This window comes from Halyomorpha halys, unplaced genomic scaffold (genome assembly GCF_000696795.3).
Source record: "Halyomorpha halys isolate HHAL.00 unplaced genomic scaffold, Hhal_1.1 Scaffold2.1, whole genome shotgun sequence".
NCBI lineage: Eukaryota > Metazoa > Arthropoda > Insecta > Hemiptera > Pentatomidae > Halyomorpha > Halyomorpha halys.
The window spans coordinates 1,392,126-1,406,406 of record NW_027111560.1 but is presented as its reverse complement, the minus strand read 5'-3'; the positions used below and the strand labels follow the sequence as shown (position 1 = coordinate 1,406,406).

The 14,281-nt window shown below is 29.9% G+C and overlaps 2 protein-coding genes across 4 annotated transcripts in view; both read left to right on the top strand.

Annotated features, from left to right (window-relative positions):
* The window catches only part of Prx2 (Peroxiredoxin 2), an 8,213-nt gene extending 4,674 nt beyond the window's left edge, over positions 1 to 3,539 (top strand). For all 3 annotated transcript variants that reach the window (XM_014419354.2, XM_014419284.3, XM_014419210.2), the window contains exons 4-5: positions 29 to 159; positions 3,061 to 3,539. In XM_014419354.2, coding sequence (XP_014274840.1) covers positions 29 to 159; positions 3,061 to 3,143 — 214 coding nt within the window. In that variant the 3' untranslated portion in view covers positions 3,144 to 3,539. The remainder of the gene's footprint in view (positions 1 to 28; positions 160 to 3,060) is intronic.
* Positions 3,540 to 8,535: 4,996 nt separating this feature from the next.
* The window catches only part of LOC106678039 (probable RNA-binding protein 46), a 31,859-nt gene continuing 26,113 nt past the window's right edge, over positions 8,536 to 14,281 (top strand). Inside the window, exon 1 of the mRNA XM_067049589.1 lies at positions 8,536 to 8,718. The gene's annotated coding sequence lies outside the window, so the exon portion shown is untranslated. The remainder of the gene's footprint in view (positions 8,719 to 14,281) is intronic.

Below are 14,281 nucleotides of genomic sequence, written 5' to 3'. Positions count from 1 at the left end.
TGTACTATGTATAATTTATTACTTTCAGAGGTTTATTTATCATCGATGGTTCAGGCAACCTACGTCAAGTGACAGTAAATGATCTTCCAGTCGGTCGCTGTGTCGACGAAACCTTAAGGCTGGTTCAAGCATTCCAGTTTACCGATGTCCACGGAGAAGGTATGACTTTTTTTTTATAAAACAGGCTGTTAATTTCAGACAGCTATCTTTGTATTTAAGATAATTTTATGTAAAAGGGATTGTGTAAGAAAATCTTAAAATACATTCCATTTAAGTACTTATGTTAAAATTATTTATACATTGATCTAAGTATTTTTTTAAATTTACTTTTAGTTCTAAACTTTACTTTTCTCGGACATAATTTGAAAATAAGTAAACTATACTAAAACCTATGTTTAATACCTGCTGCTAAAATATTATATATATTTATTAGATATTTAAAAAATATATTCATCCCTCTAAGTTCTTTAACTTTTGATTAATATCACTTTAAGCTTTATTTATAAAGTAGAAAAGTAAAGAAAACCTGAATGTAGTCGTTGAAGTAAAAGTTTGACTAGTTACGTGATTTTGAAGAACCTTATGATGAAGAGAATTATTTTCTGCAATACGAGCCCTTTCATTATCTGAATAAATTATGATTTTGATATTTATATTAAATCCTGGTTGTATATTCATATCTGTTATCAAATGAAATATCTATTTTCCAGGTAAAATTGTTGGATTTAATTTAGTTTATCAAGATATGTTCCTAGTTTCTATTCCATTCATGCAATGAACCTAATTGATTTTCTCTTCATAAATACTCAGATAGACCTCTGTTCAATTTTAGTTACTAATTTATAGAGAATTTACTAATGAAGAAATTCCTATTTCATTCCCAGAACTATCATTTAATGTAATAAAACTTTATTCATGCGCATAGGAATTTATCTTTTACATTTGACAAAACATGTTATTCCGTTATGTTATAATTTGTTATTTATTTATTTTTTTAAAAATTATTAGTTTAAAACTATTAAGGAAAGCTAAAAGGTTACAAGAATAATATTTTTGTGTAATTTCCCCCAAAATAAAAGTCTTTTGCTCTATATTGAAGGTCATCAGAGAGGGGGGTAGTGTAGGAGTACATACATACATTTTCCCCCTCTTTTCTCCCTCCCCTCTTCAAGCAGTTAAGCAGGATGAGCAGCTCTCTTTGGATTAAATGAGCTAATAGATATCCCAGGTGGTTGTCTAGACAGAACAAAATACCTTTTATATTAAAATCAGTGAAAATTTTGTCATGTCCCAATAATTTTTCGTGGGGTTTATGGTTTTTGCCACTTCTCTCTCTCTAAAGCCCCTCTGAGTTGAGTTGAAGAGTCAAAAATTTGTTTGTATTAGAGAAATGCTTTTTGAAGGCTTCAACTTCTTTTCTATACTGCTTCCTTTTATTTCTGTTTTCAGCATTAATGAAACTATAGTAACATAAATTCCTGAGGTTATGATAGACAGTCATTTAAGTTTCTGAAGAAGATAAAGTATTCATTGTTGCTTCAAGAAAGAAGTAAAACTTAAAAACTCCATTAATAGTATTAATATAAAATATATTACGTTTAGTCTTGCCCATTATAAGTTTGTATTTTTTTTAACATAGGGATGGGATTTTGTTTGATTGTGTAGAGGAATTTTTTTAGGTTTTAATTGATTAATACATTTAATGAATGTTAGTAATTATTTTCTTCAAAGATAAAGCCATTTTGAAATAGGGATTAGTAATTTATCTTATCCTACTTAGCTTAAATGGATTTTTAAAAAAACAAAAGATTAATTTATTAACCTATGCTTTAAAGATTAAAATGTTTAATATTTTTTATATTATATTATTGCAAACATGGGTTACCTATAGGAAAGTAAATATACCATAATTCAATTAGAATTTCCCCCAAGATAATTAATATATATATTTTTTTATGGAAGTTAAGCAGTCAAAGAAGAAAAAAAAACTTGTAGACTGGTTATCCATCACAGAACTTAAAAACTAGATAATATGCTATTCTTATTTTTTAAATATATTTTCTTTTTACTAATAATTTTGAAGCAGATGAGAATAAATTAGCTGATCAGTTTTTGACAAAAAGATATTTCAGGCTTAGTTTGTTTTTAAAATTATTTGTATGATATAATTTTCAGTATAAGAGAAATTAAGTTGTTCTTAAATGGGGAATATGAATAGTGGTTGGTTGGGAATGTTAGAGCTTTCTTGACATTTTACAGCGTTTATGAAATACAATTGATTATCAACCTAATCAATTCTTGGGCACACAAGAGAGATTATTGTATCTTCTCAAGGATATTAAATAATCCTCTTCTCGGCGAGCAGTGAATAAACAAAATAATTGTTTCTTTCGTGTTTCATTTTGGTTTGAATTGACAGTATTTGATGGGAAAAAATGGTACACCTTAGTTTCCATAGGTTTTAGCTTCATCGGCTACTTTTATTTCATGCTATTTTTTTTTTTTTTTACATTAGTTGTTTGTATCTTTTGCATCATTATTCAACCAAACAATAACATTGGATTATTTTTTTCCTGCTTCGAAGACAATGCGTCTACCTTGTCAGAATGTTTAAATGTTGTATTAAATGAATTGAATCCATGTGATAGTTAAAGCTAATTTTTGCAAGCTATCACATAAGCTCGCATTTTATTTCATGTTATCTATTCTCTTTTTTTGTTATATTGTTTTAGTTGTTTGTATCTTTTTTAGCCCTGCAACGTGGAACGAAACGTTGGCAGGAAGATCATCTTCCTTTTTTGTATGACACACTGTAAATCAAAAATCTTCTTATTTAATACTTAATGTTTTTTCTTTTCTTTTTTTTCGCATTCAAACAAAAATTGTTGGTCATATATCAATGCCTAAATTATTTAGGAGATTAGAACATTAAACAAAGTAATGGTAGTACCCACGTCACCCTTGGTACTATTCAAGAATAGTTTTTAACTTGTGCGTCCATTTTATTTTAAGTTACTTATTTAGACCATTATTGATCTATAAATAAAATATTGTTTACAGTTTGCCCAGCCAATTGGAGACCCGGAAAGAAAACGATGAAGCCAACACCTGTCGGCGCTGGTGAATACTTTGCCAACCAATAATTATTCTCAACTGTCAATTGGAGGAAACTTATCTAAAGTCGGCATCACAGCTTCATCACTTCTTACTTTTCTTATCTATTTTTTACCACTAACCTATTTGTTATTTGTTCCTTTCTTGCCGAATTATTGTACTTGCTAGTATTATGTGTTTGTAAACAAACATTTATTTTATAAACGGCTAATTTATATGTAAACTACTGTTGTTAAGATATTAAATATCAATATATCTTTTTCAATTATAAATCTGTAGTAATTATTTTTTATTATATTTGTATACTATGATACCATGTGTACTGTCTAAAAGTATTGTTTTGATATTACCAGTATAATCGTAATTTTTGTTCCTACAGTATTTTGTTATATGTGATAAGTGGAACAATAAATAATTTAAATGTATTTCTTTTTCTTTTGTTTTTTTATTATCCTTAACTTTGCTGTTGATATTATGCTCTTAAAAACTACTAAATGTTATCCTATTATTGAAGATGATATTTTATTGGTTATACCTTTTAAACTGGATCTTGACACTTGCCAATGGCTGCAAATTAAAGACATGTACTAATGCTTCATAATAGATCATAAATAGTAATAATTGTTGGTGCACGCTTGTGAGCTCAAGATAAGGATTCATGGCAGGTGAACTTCTATCATCTTCTACCTTAAATTAAACTTCTATCGTCTTCTACCTTAAATTAAATTTCTATCGTCTTCTACCTTAAATCTAAGCTGTTTTCAAAATGATGAGTTAATAGTCAGCTTTAGATAAAGGAGAAGATGGTTGGGGTGCGGTTAGTAAAGAACACAAATAAGTAAAAACCTACTATCAGTGCCAATGTTTCGGCCAGAATTTCAGGGAGACATGTGCAGATCTCGATTACAAGTGCCTATTAATTATTTAAACTGTTTTCATAAAAAAATAACCAAGTATAAAAAAAAATTTCAGTATAGAAGATGGTATAGAGATAAAAATTAATAGACATGGTACCAGGCAACTGTGAAATTCAACTTATTTTCTTGTATTTTTACCATACCCTAGTTTGTTTGATTATACAGCCATGTAATAAATGGAATATGGTCTATTTACTATTTGAGTTTAATTTGACCGCACCTGGACCATATTCCATTTATTGATATGTTCAATCAGCAATCTTCCAGCATTTAATTTTATATGTGTTTGCACCATGTTAAATGAAAAATTTACTGAGAAAAAGTGAAGTTGACTGGAAAGATATTCACCAACTGGCAGAACTTTAAAATAAACCAGATTTTATTATTGATTCCCAAAGTTGGGAGGGTTCTTTAACTATTTAAAATATAAAGAGAACAAAGTTAGCAGTTCTCGAACAAGCTTGTGGATCCATCACTACTGCTACTTTAAGATTTGCTTGATTAGTGCCCCAGAATGTAGAGCGGACCAACCACAAATTTAAGCAAGCCTGTACAAGCCAATCCAAAGGCCCCATCCCGCACTTGTGCATGATGGGACTTTTCATAGTAAATGTGCAGAAACACCTTTAGAGGTACTCAAGGCTATTTTCAACCAAATGTGGATGCAAGTCAATTTCAGTGTGTGTAGGTTGATTCATGTTGGAGTTAAACTAGGGTTCAAATATGTTTCCTTTCTGCTCAAGCTTATTGATAATTTATAAAAGTGCCGCTACACGTTTGATAAACTGTAGAAAATTAGAGCATGTGTAAGCGTATGGATGAGTTATTTAGATTGGCTGGTACTGGTACAAGTTGGCCTGAATTTGGTCGACTCGTCGAGTGTCAGTTTTTGGGCACTAACCAAAGATTGGGCGCTTGTGCTCCATCCACACATTTGTGTTCTGTTAGCATTGTTTTAGAACTACCAACATGTATATAAATGTTTGTGTTTTAATTAATTAAAGAATTTCCCCAACCTTCAGATTGTATAATTTAAAATCCTATCGGTTCAATGTAAATACTTTGTTTCAAATCTTGTCAATTAACTTAATGGTTTCTTTGTTATTTGACACAAATATAAGTTTATAAAGACATTATATGTTAGGTCAATTATTTTAACGAATTTGTGATAAAAATAGTAGAATGAAAGTTGAATTTATAGGCTTTGTATTATTTCTATGAATTTTTATCCTCTACTGCGTACTTTATGTTTTCTATCGTTTCACCTATCTTTATTTGGTTCCTTTTTATGACGAAAATAGTTTAAATAAAAATTAATGGGCAATAAAAGGAACAAGCATGTGGATACCAATGTTTGTTACTTTCTTTGTTTACCATGTATTTGTACAAGCCTTGGATTTGTGGCAAGTCACAAACGTGTAGATCCATCATAAGATATGACGGTTCAACTTTTATTTTATTTTAGTAGTTACAAAATATATACTTCACCCTCGTAATTTAACTATTTACAACCTTGAGGATTTCAATACAGATGAAGTGTAATCTGAAGGTTAAGTGAGAGTGATTAGTGACAATGCATTTTCTTTAACATAGCCGGATTGTTTGTTAAAAACCATAACATTTATCTCTTCAAGAAATACTTATTCCTAAATGTATTTTTTATTTACCTTAAATTGGATCTTATGAAATTCCGTTCAGCAAGTATTTATGACTCATTATTTCCCCCACATTTTAATTTTTAAAAATAGTTTAAATGAGATTATTATTCACTTTTATGAAGAATTATGCTAATAGTACACCTAATGCTCTCTCTAGTTATCTTTTATCCTCAGCCCTAATTATTATAAGTAATTAAGGATGAGATAAATTTATATTTTGATAAAAATATAACATCTAATTTCATTTTTTTATTAGAATCAATTTAATAATTCACTCTTACACTGGTTTACTACAAGGAACTGCATACTGATCAATTTATTTATTTTTTTTTAAATTAATTAATTTTCCTTTTTCACTTTTTCTTATTTTTTCCAATCAACCATCTTTGCCTTTCAATAATACAAAAATCTATGAGTACTTATCACAATTTAAAAAAAAAAGTAGGGAATGTACAAATTCATACCTACTTCAAAATACAAATGAACTAAAAAAAAAATATTAATGATGGGAAAATAGTTGACCATAGATAATATATATGAAGAGAAGATGGTTGGAGGTGTAGTCAGTAAAAAACACACATAAGTTGAGAGAACTTATTTAATAGTCCCAACGTTTTGGCCAGAGTTTCTAGCTTTCGTCTGGGCTAAGTTTTTCATAATGAAAGCTAATAGTATTGGTTCAAAATACAACTATAGAAACAATGTGTTAATAACACTAATATTTATTTTTTTCATAATAGGGAGAACTATTAGTGATATTACAGAAGTTAAATACTATAGAATAAAGTACAAGTTACTATTGTACAAGTCAGTGTAATTGTATTAAGTTAAAACGATAAGACTAATAGTATTAGTTTGTATTTTATTATGAAACAGGGCCCAGGAGTCCCACTACCTCTTGGGAGTGTTCAATGCCTCCAGTAGCCCATCACTCTAATCAAGAGGAGCCCTCTCATATGAGATAAGGTATATCACCATTTCTGACTTTACTTAAACAATTATTAATAAGTTATAGTATTATTATTAAGTAATTTTTAGTAAAAAGTAAGTTATATTTTATTTACAACAATAAAAATAAATCTGTGCGGCTACAATTCATAAAGGGTCAGGAGTGCAGTACTTTATAAGACAGTACTGTTTCTAGACCAACGGATGTGCAAGGAGGTAAGAATTATCATTTGGTCAGAATCATGCTTGATCGCCAAATTTTTCCCAAATTAAGGGAAACCATTTTAGGAGGCTATGTGGACCCCGGAGGGCTCCATAACCCACAGGGTTGACTTATGGCTGTTATTTAAACCTGGGTTCTTGGAGTTAGTAGACTCCACCATACTACTCCCATAAAACAATAAACTTGTTATGTATCAATGAAAAAAATGAACCACCCCTTTTATAACCATTTCTTCTTTGTGTTTGCTATTATCCGAATTTGTGTTGATCAACCAAAAAAATATTTGGGTAAACTCTTCTTAAAAGAGCAGCAACTATACTATTTAGCAAGTCTCCTTTGATTTCAGCCTTGTTTTAAGTCAGTCCCTCACAATTCTTAAGCAGTATTAGTGGTCCGCAACTCAAATGGGTTTGTGCTAAATTAAACAATCTTCAGTTCTATTCTTGGACTGATAATGATGCTTTAAGAGATACAACTTCGGACAGGGTACGAATTTATTAGACCAGAGGATCAGGGAAATAATCTTATCAGTCCTACATTTCTTCTTGACTGTTCCTCTGGCACTAGAGGACCAGTCTCAATGCTGTCCTTAATTTCTTGACCTCGTTTTCAATAATACCAAAACTTATTTTAGATTTGTTTTAACAACGTTTGTTCTTAGCTGTTTTGTTTAGTTTATTTTATTCTCTAGTTTCACATTTCCATTTCAAGAGCTTTTTAAAACTGCATCACACTGATACAGGAGTCTTTTAGATATATTTTAGGAATTTCACTACTCTGTTAATCAATGAATTTTTAAAGAATTTTCTTGGTAATTATACTTCAACAACTTAAGACTTGAATAGTTAAGCCAATTTCCTCAGCACCTTTATTGTACCTCGGCTTTAAAATATATTTTTTTAGGCATTTTTATATATACAGATATACTTCTGAGTTTTTGCAGCGAAGACTCCCATTTTCTATTTTGAAAACTTCTTGTGAACACTATAAACTTCTACACCTACTGCATTAAGTTTAATAACAACTTGCTTCTTACCCCCTGCAAAGAGATGTTTAATTTCAGTTTTCGAATATCGTTATTGTATTCATGTGAAAGTTTTAAACAATTGATACATTGATAAATTGAAATTATTTCTAAATTCAAATATTTCTACAGATGCAACGGTAAATGATGGCTATATTAGAAAGATTAAAACAGAGAAAGTAACAAATGTCATTACAAATCTTAATAATGACTTTTTTATTTTTATTTTATAAAAAAAACAACTCTAAAATAGAGAAAAGCAGTTTAGGTAACACATTTCGAAAAATTTCAGTGTGAAGGGATGAACTGATAAAAAATAATTAATTAAAAAGTTTAAATTATTCAGAGAAATATTTAATTATTTTTTAATTAAATTCTTTTGAAAATTATTTTTAAACAATTGATAGGAAATATGTTACTTTTAGCTTTCGATTAGATCTACCTAAAAATGATAAACTAAAAGTTTGTAATAACTATTTGTAGGTATTAATATTAAAAAATAAAAATATTTCTAGTTATTCAAAATATGTTAAAAATCTTTTAAAAAAAAAAATACTGTTTGAGTATGATTGTTTATTATTGGCGGTTTGTAATGTTGGCAGCGAAGTTTTTTACCCTCCGTTTTCGGGTTCAACCATTGGAAGGGTCAATTTTGGTGGTTTGTTGACAGTTAGATGTCAGATTAAGTGAAAGTGTTTTATTAATTGTTAGTGTGTAATGATATAGTGAAATTTTAGCTCAATTCTAAACACATAGCCAAAAAGATTATCTGGACTGGAGGAATAATCATTCAAGAGAATCATTAATTTGTCCTTAGTTCTTCTAGCCAATTTCGTAAGTACCCTTTCTTTTAGTTTCTGCCTATGGATATTAAAATCCATTAAAATTGTGTTATGCCTAGATTTCACATGAAGATTACGTCAAATAATTAATTCAGAATTGAAATTTTCCCATAACTTATCATTAGTCAATTTGATCATTTGATATCAAAAGACAAGCGTGATTATTGTTAAATTAAAAAATGTATAACGTATTTAATGGTTAATGAAGCTTCCTAACTCATCATAATTTTTTCTTAACTTTTCAGTTATAAATTTTTAAATACGAGCTTTTCATACTTAAATCTAATTTGAATAATGATAGATCTTGATTTAATGCAAGGCCTATTAACTATATAAGATGAGTTTTACAATAGAATAAAATGAAATTTTTCGTTACTTTTATTGACATTTTTTATAGTTACTTCTTGTTGCATAAATATGTGTTCTAATTCAAATTAATTCTGTTGAATTACGTAGTTATAATTGCAAAGTGATAACCCGCTAAATCTTTCTCCCTCAGTTCGCTTGAACATATTTCCTTGATATGCGTAATTAAAACTGATTATTTTGTCATTGTTTAGCTACATATTTATGTAGTTTCAGAGGTCCGAATATTATATTTTTTATTGTTGAACCAGATAATATGGCACATTTTTTTCCTGTTTCGAAAATACTGGCTCTACCTTTTCAAAATATTCAATTGTTTTACAGTGAAAACTAATTTTTTTATATATATATTAAGAATCTACAATAATACTTTATTATTGATGAGATTTAAGGTAGGTTTTCTTTCTCTTTATATCATATCGTTCATAGCTGGAAACAATGGCAGTGAACGGTGGCGGTAGGTAAGAAGGAAATTGAATTATCGAAGAATCGCACAATTCCAGGTAACTGCTCCAAAGCTAGCTTTCTATAATTAAGTTTCCATAATTTGATTTGGCTTCACGATTCTTGGTTAGAAATGGTTTCTAATATTATTTCTCATTTATAATCTAATACCGGCTCCTCGCCCATGTCAAATCATTTCTCCAGAACATTGCTGATGTTTGTTATGTACGAAAGGTGGATGATAAAGCCTATACACGCATGGCAAACTGTTTGGCCAACATACAATTAATTGGTCCATACAGTTCATGTCAGATTGTAGTTGTAGGAAAGTTCTTATTTACCATATTGTTAGCATTAAATAAATATTAGATGAATATAAAATACGAAAGAACTTTATTAATAAATAAAGGAGAAAATAAATGTTTTTGATTTCCCATGGTTGTTATGGCAATAGAAAGATTTTGCTTTTCCTTAGCAATATATGAAATAGCTATGCAGTCCCAGGAAGTATTTTTTCTCTTGGATAATAAAGAAACCATTTTTGAAACGATAAAAGTAGAACGATGAAAATGAATTCGTTTTAAGTACTTCTTATTAAATTCACCTACTCATATCCGGGGGAAAAAATAGTAATTCTTAATATTTATGATAGAAAAAAATATTGTTTTATAAACTATTTATTGTTAACCAAGGTTTCGCCCCACATTGTTGGGATGTCAGGTTGGAACAGAGATGTCAACGTTGACATTTCTGTTCCAACCTGACAGCCCTGACGAAGCCCTGAAAAGTTGGTTAACAATAAATAGTTTTCTTTTGCTATTTTGATACCTTTATTGACCGCCACCCGGACTATCTTCCTACAATTAATTAGTTTAGTTTATGAGGTGTAGATTGATGATTGGAGAAGTTTGTCGGGGGGTGCGGTCAGCAAAGAACAACATAAATAAACAAAAACATATTTATTTATTTTATGCCGAGGTTACGACCTGAGTTTCAGGTCTTCATCAGGGGTTATGGCGTAGAATGGCAGTTGCAGGCCTGCCTTCTACGCCACAACCTGATTAAGACCTGAAACTCAGGTCGAAACCTCGGCATAAAATAAATAAATATGGTTTTGTTTATTTATGTTGTTCTTTGCTGACCGAACCCCCTGACAAACTTCTCCAATAATTATTTTAGTTTATAGCTCCCTCGAAATTTTCTTCCATGTTTATTACGTTTCTCTGTACATTTTTTAAATTTTTTATTCACTTCATTCATTTATGTTCACATCGTTCAAGTGTTTGTATCTTTTTTAGCCCTGATGAAGCCCTGCGACGTGGGGCGAAGCGTTGGCTCAATATAAATAGTTCAATCACTAATTGAGTTTTTCTTTTACCGCATCTGGACCATCTTCCTTTGATATTAGTGAATATTTCAAAATGAGTTATAAAACAAAAAAATTGTTTAACTAAAGTGGACCCTGGCTATGACACGGCCCATTATATCGCGGATTCGGATATAATGCGGGCCTAGTCCTAGTCTCAATCATTGAATAACTTTTAAATAAAATATTCTTGTTTGACAACATAAACCAAATATTTTTTTCACTGCTTTTAATGAATTATTATTATGATTGTGCAACTTCCTTTTTTTTTAATAAAGCATTTTGTATTACGTACAGGTTGATGTAATACTTATAATATATTCTCCCTCCCCCTCCCCCTACAGCGTAGAACAAGCGATTGGTTTCATTTCTTCTTGACCCTAGTTCTGAGAATCCTTTGTAATTTGTAATAATTCCATGTACTGAAATGTAATTGCAATAAATAAGTTTATGTAATTAACGAAGTGCTAGTTCTATGCTAAACCAGCAATGCACCGCGCCGCAAATTAAACACTCACACGCCAATCATATTACCGGCAGGTCTTCTAGTCCAACGCTCCCTAAATATTTTTGGATTAAAAATATTTCGCGGCACTCTTGCCGAGCTATAATATTATAAAACTCGCCACAATTATCCATAAAGCGGTTGATGTAAAAAAAAAAAACTAATAGTAGAAGGGCCCAAGAGGAGAAATAAGGCAGTTATTTGGATTACTTTAATGAAAACTACGTTTAATTACTAGTCGAAAATTGGTGAGTCTGCCTCGTATAGGTAGGAGGAATAAAAAAAAATGGCGGCGGTTTCAAAACGTTAAAAAAAATAATTTTTTTTTCGTAGCTCTATATCTTAAAAAGTAGGAACAACACTAGAAAATCTTAAGTGAACATAATTTAGAGTAAGGTAAATTTTCTAAAATATGAGCCCTAATAGAGCTATTTACGTTCAATAGTATTCGAGATATAACTTTTTAAAAAGCAACAGTTCATGAAAAATCAAAAATTTATTTTGAGAAATCTACATCTCGAAAACCATTCGACTTACAGATTTCAATTAGCACTCAAATAAAAGCTCATTTAACGTACCTTAAAGTAGTTTATATCGTATCTTCGTAGATATAGTAGTTTTTATATTTGGTAAAAATAAATTATTTTATAGTTGTTCGGACAAAATTTCATGTGCAAAATTTATATCCATATGCGAATATCATAAAAACTACTAGCCCTACGAAGATACGTTTCTTAAACTACTCTATGAGTAAGTTAAATTATTATTTTAAGCGCTGGTAGACATATATACGTCTTATGGTTCCTGATATATATTGCTTTCAAAAATAAGTAATTTAAATTAATATTTTGCGAATTTTTTCAACTATAAAAACTACTACCCCAGCGAAGGCAAACGTTACAAAATAAATAAAATCACTAATTTTTTATTTTTCAGGGCATTTTTTACGAAATGTTGCTTTTTAAAATGCTATATTTCAGGAACTATTGAACGTAAATAGCTCTGTTAGAGCTCATATTTTAGCAAATTCACTTTACTTTAAATGATTCTTAGATTTTGAAATGGTATTAGTAGTTTTAAAGATATAAAGCTTCGTATGAAAAACATAATTGTTTTAACGTTTGAAACAGCCACGATTTTGTATAACCCAGAACTAACTATGCTTGGTAGACTCATCAATTTAGATTATTAATTATACATAGTTTTCATTAAAGTAATAAAAAATTGGGGTAAAATAACTGCCTTTTTTCTCACCGGCACTTGTACTAAAAGTGAATGTTGGAATGCCCGGTACATACACCAATTTAATTTTAATTTTTTGTTATATTTTGGGAATGTGTGGGCCTCTGTTTGCGGTACCCACTTTCGTACCGCTGTTCTAGTGGATGTACTGGCATAACTGGCTACTGCTTGGAGTTTTTCTGACCCGTAAAATTCTTAGCGCGTGCGTTTATCCCTTGTACTTCGATGTGTAACTAAAATATAAACCAAGTTCCTTCCTAAATTCTTAGCGTTTGGAAAGACTTAAACGTATGCAATTCGCCCCTTATTTAGTTAGTTTTAACCTAATAGTTTGTTTTTTTACAATTCTGTTTACATAATTGGATGAGTTTGAAAGATTTTTTGATAGGCGATGAAAATGGCCTAATAACGGTTTAAGACAATGATTAATTTATCCACCACGGCCTCACAAAGGTTGCTATTCACGACCAGATGCAATTTTTCTGGTCTTCTAAAGTTATAGTTTTTTTTATATAGTTCTTAAGTTATATTGTCGATTTCTAATTATAATAATATACTTAGTCATCAGAAAAATTCGTTTCTATGTTATTAGTGTTTTTTTTTAAATTATCGTACAATATCGTGTTGTGTTAGCAATTATAGTTTCATAAACAAATTTAAAGTATTTTTAATTATGCATTATTATCTTAGCATACATTTTATATTTTCCTATTATTCCTTTTTTACACACCTATTTGTGAATTCACTCCAGTCACACTTTTTGTCTGTATTATGAGGTGGCAACCCTGGTCAGGGATTGGTGCCCAATATAAAATTAGAATTGGTTGTTTTCTTACTTATTACTAACTGGATTATCGTTTTTATTTAATTTTCATTGTTTATTTCTGATATTGATAGTCAGTAAAAATTGAGAAATAAATTAACTTCTTTTAAAACAGTCAAGTTATTGGATAATTCTAAACTTATTTTCTATTCAATATCTACTGTAGTTGTACTGTGATTTAATCTTAGTATTTATTTACTACTCAATATCTACAATAGTTGTAAAAAAAAAAAATTGTTTTTTATTAGTCCCTGAGACAAATAAAATGAAGAAAACACTTGGTGATACTCAACCTTTGCCACGAATTCTTTAAAATCATCGTGAACAAACCATCATAACCCAACTCAGGATTGGACATACAAGTTAAACCCACAAGCACCTTCTTGAAAGGAATCCTCCTCCAACATGTCGCAGCTGTAAGTGTATCCTGACGATGGAGCATATCCTGGAACACTGTTCGCGTTTGGACTCATCAAGAACCTCTTTTGGCCTTCAGAGACTATTCAAGCCTTACTGCCAGAAAATTAGAAGAACCTATTTGAGTTGACAAACTTGATAGACAAATGTGACCACAGAATTCAAAATACTCTAACCTTATATTTGTATACAGCTCCTAAAAATCAAGCAAATAATAGTAATAGATCTTATCTACTTAGTATTTATGTTTTACTCAATATCTACTGTAAGTTACACTAATACAATATAAATTGTCTTTTAGTTATGGAGGTTTCCTTAAAGAAAGAGGGATTACTATATTTTATGGTACTGTTAACATGATTCATGATTTTTTATTCATTATATTTTCAGAA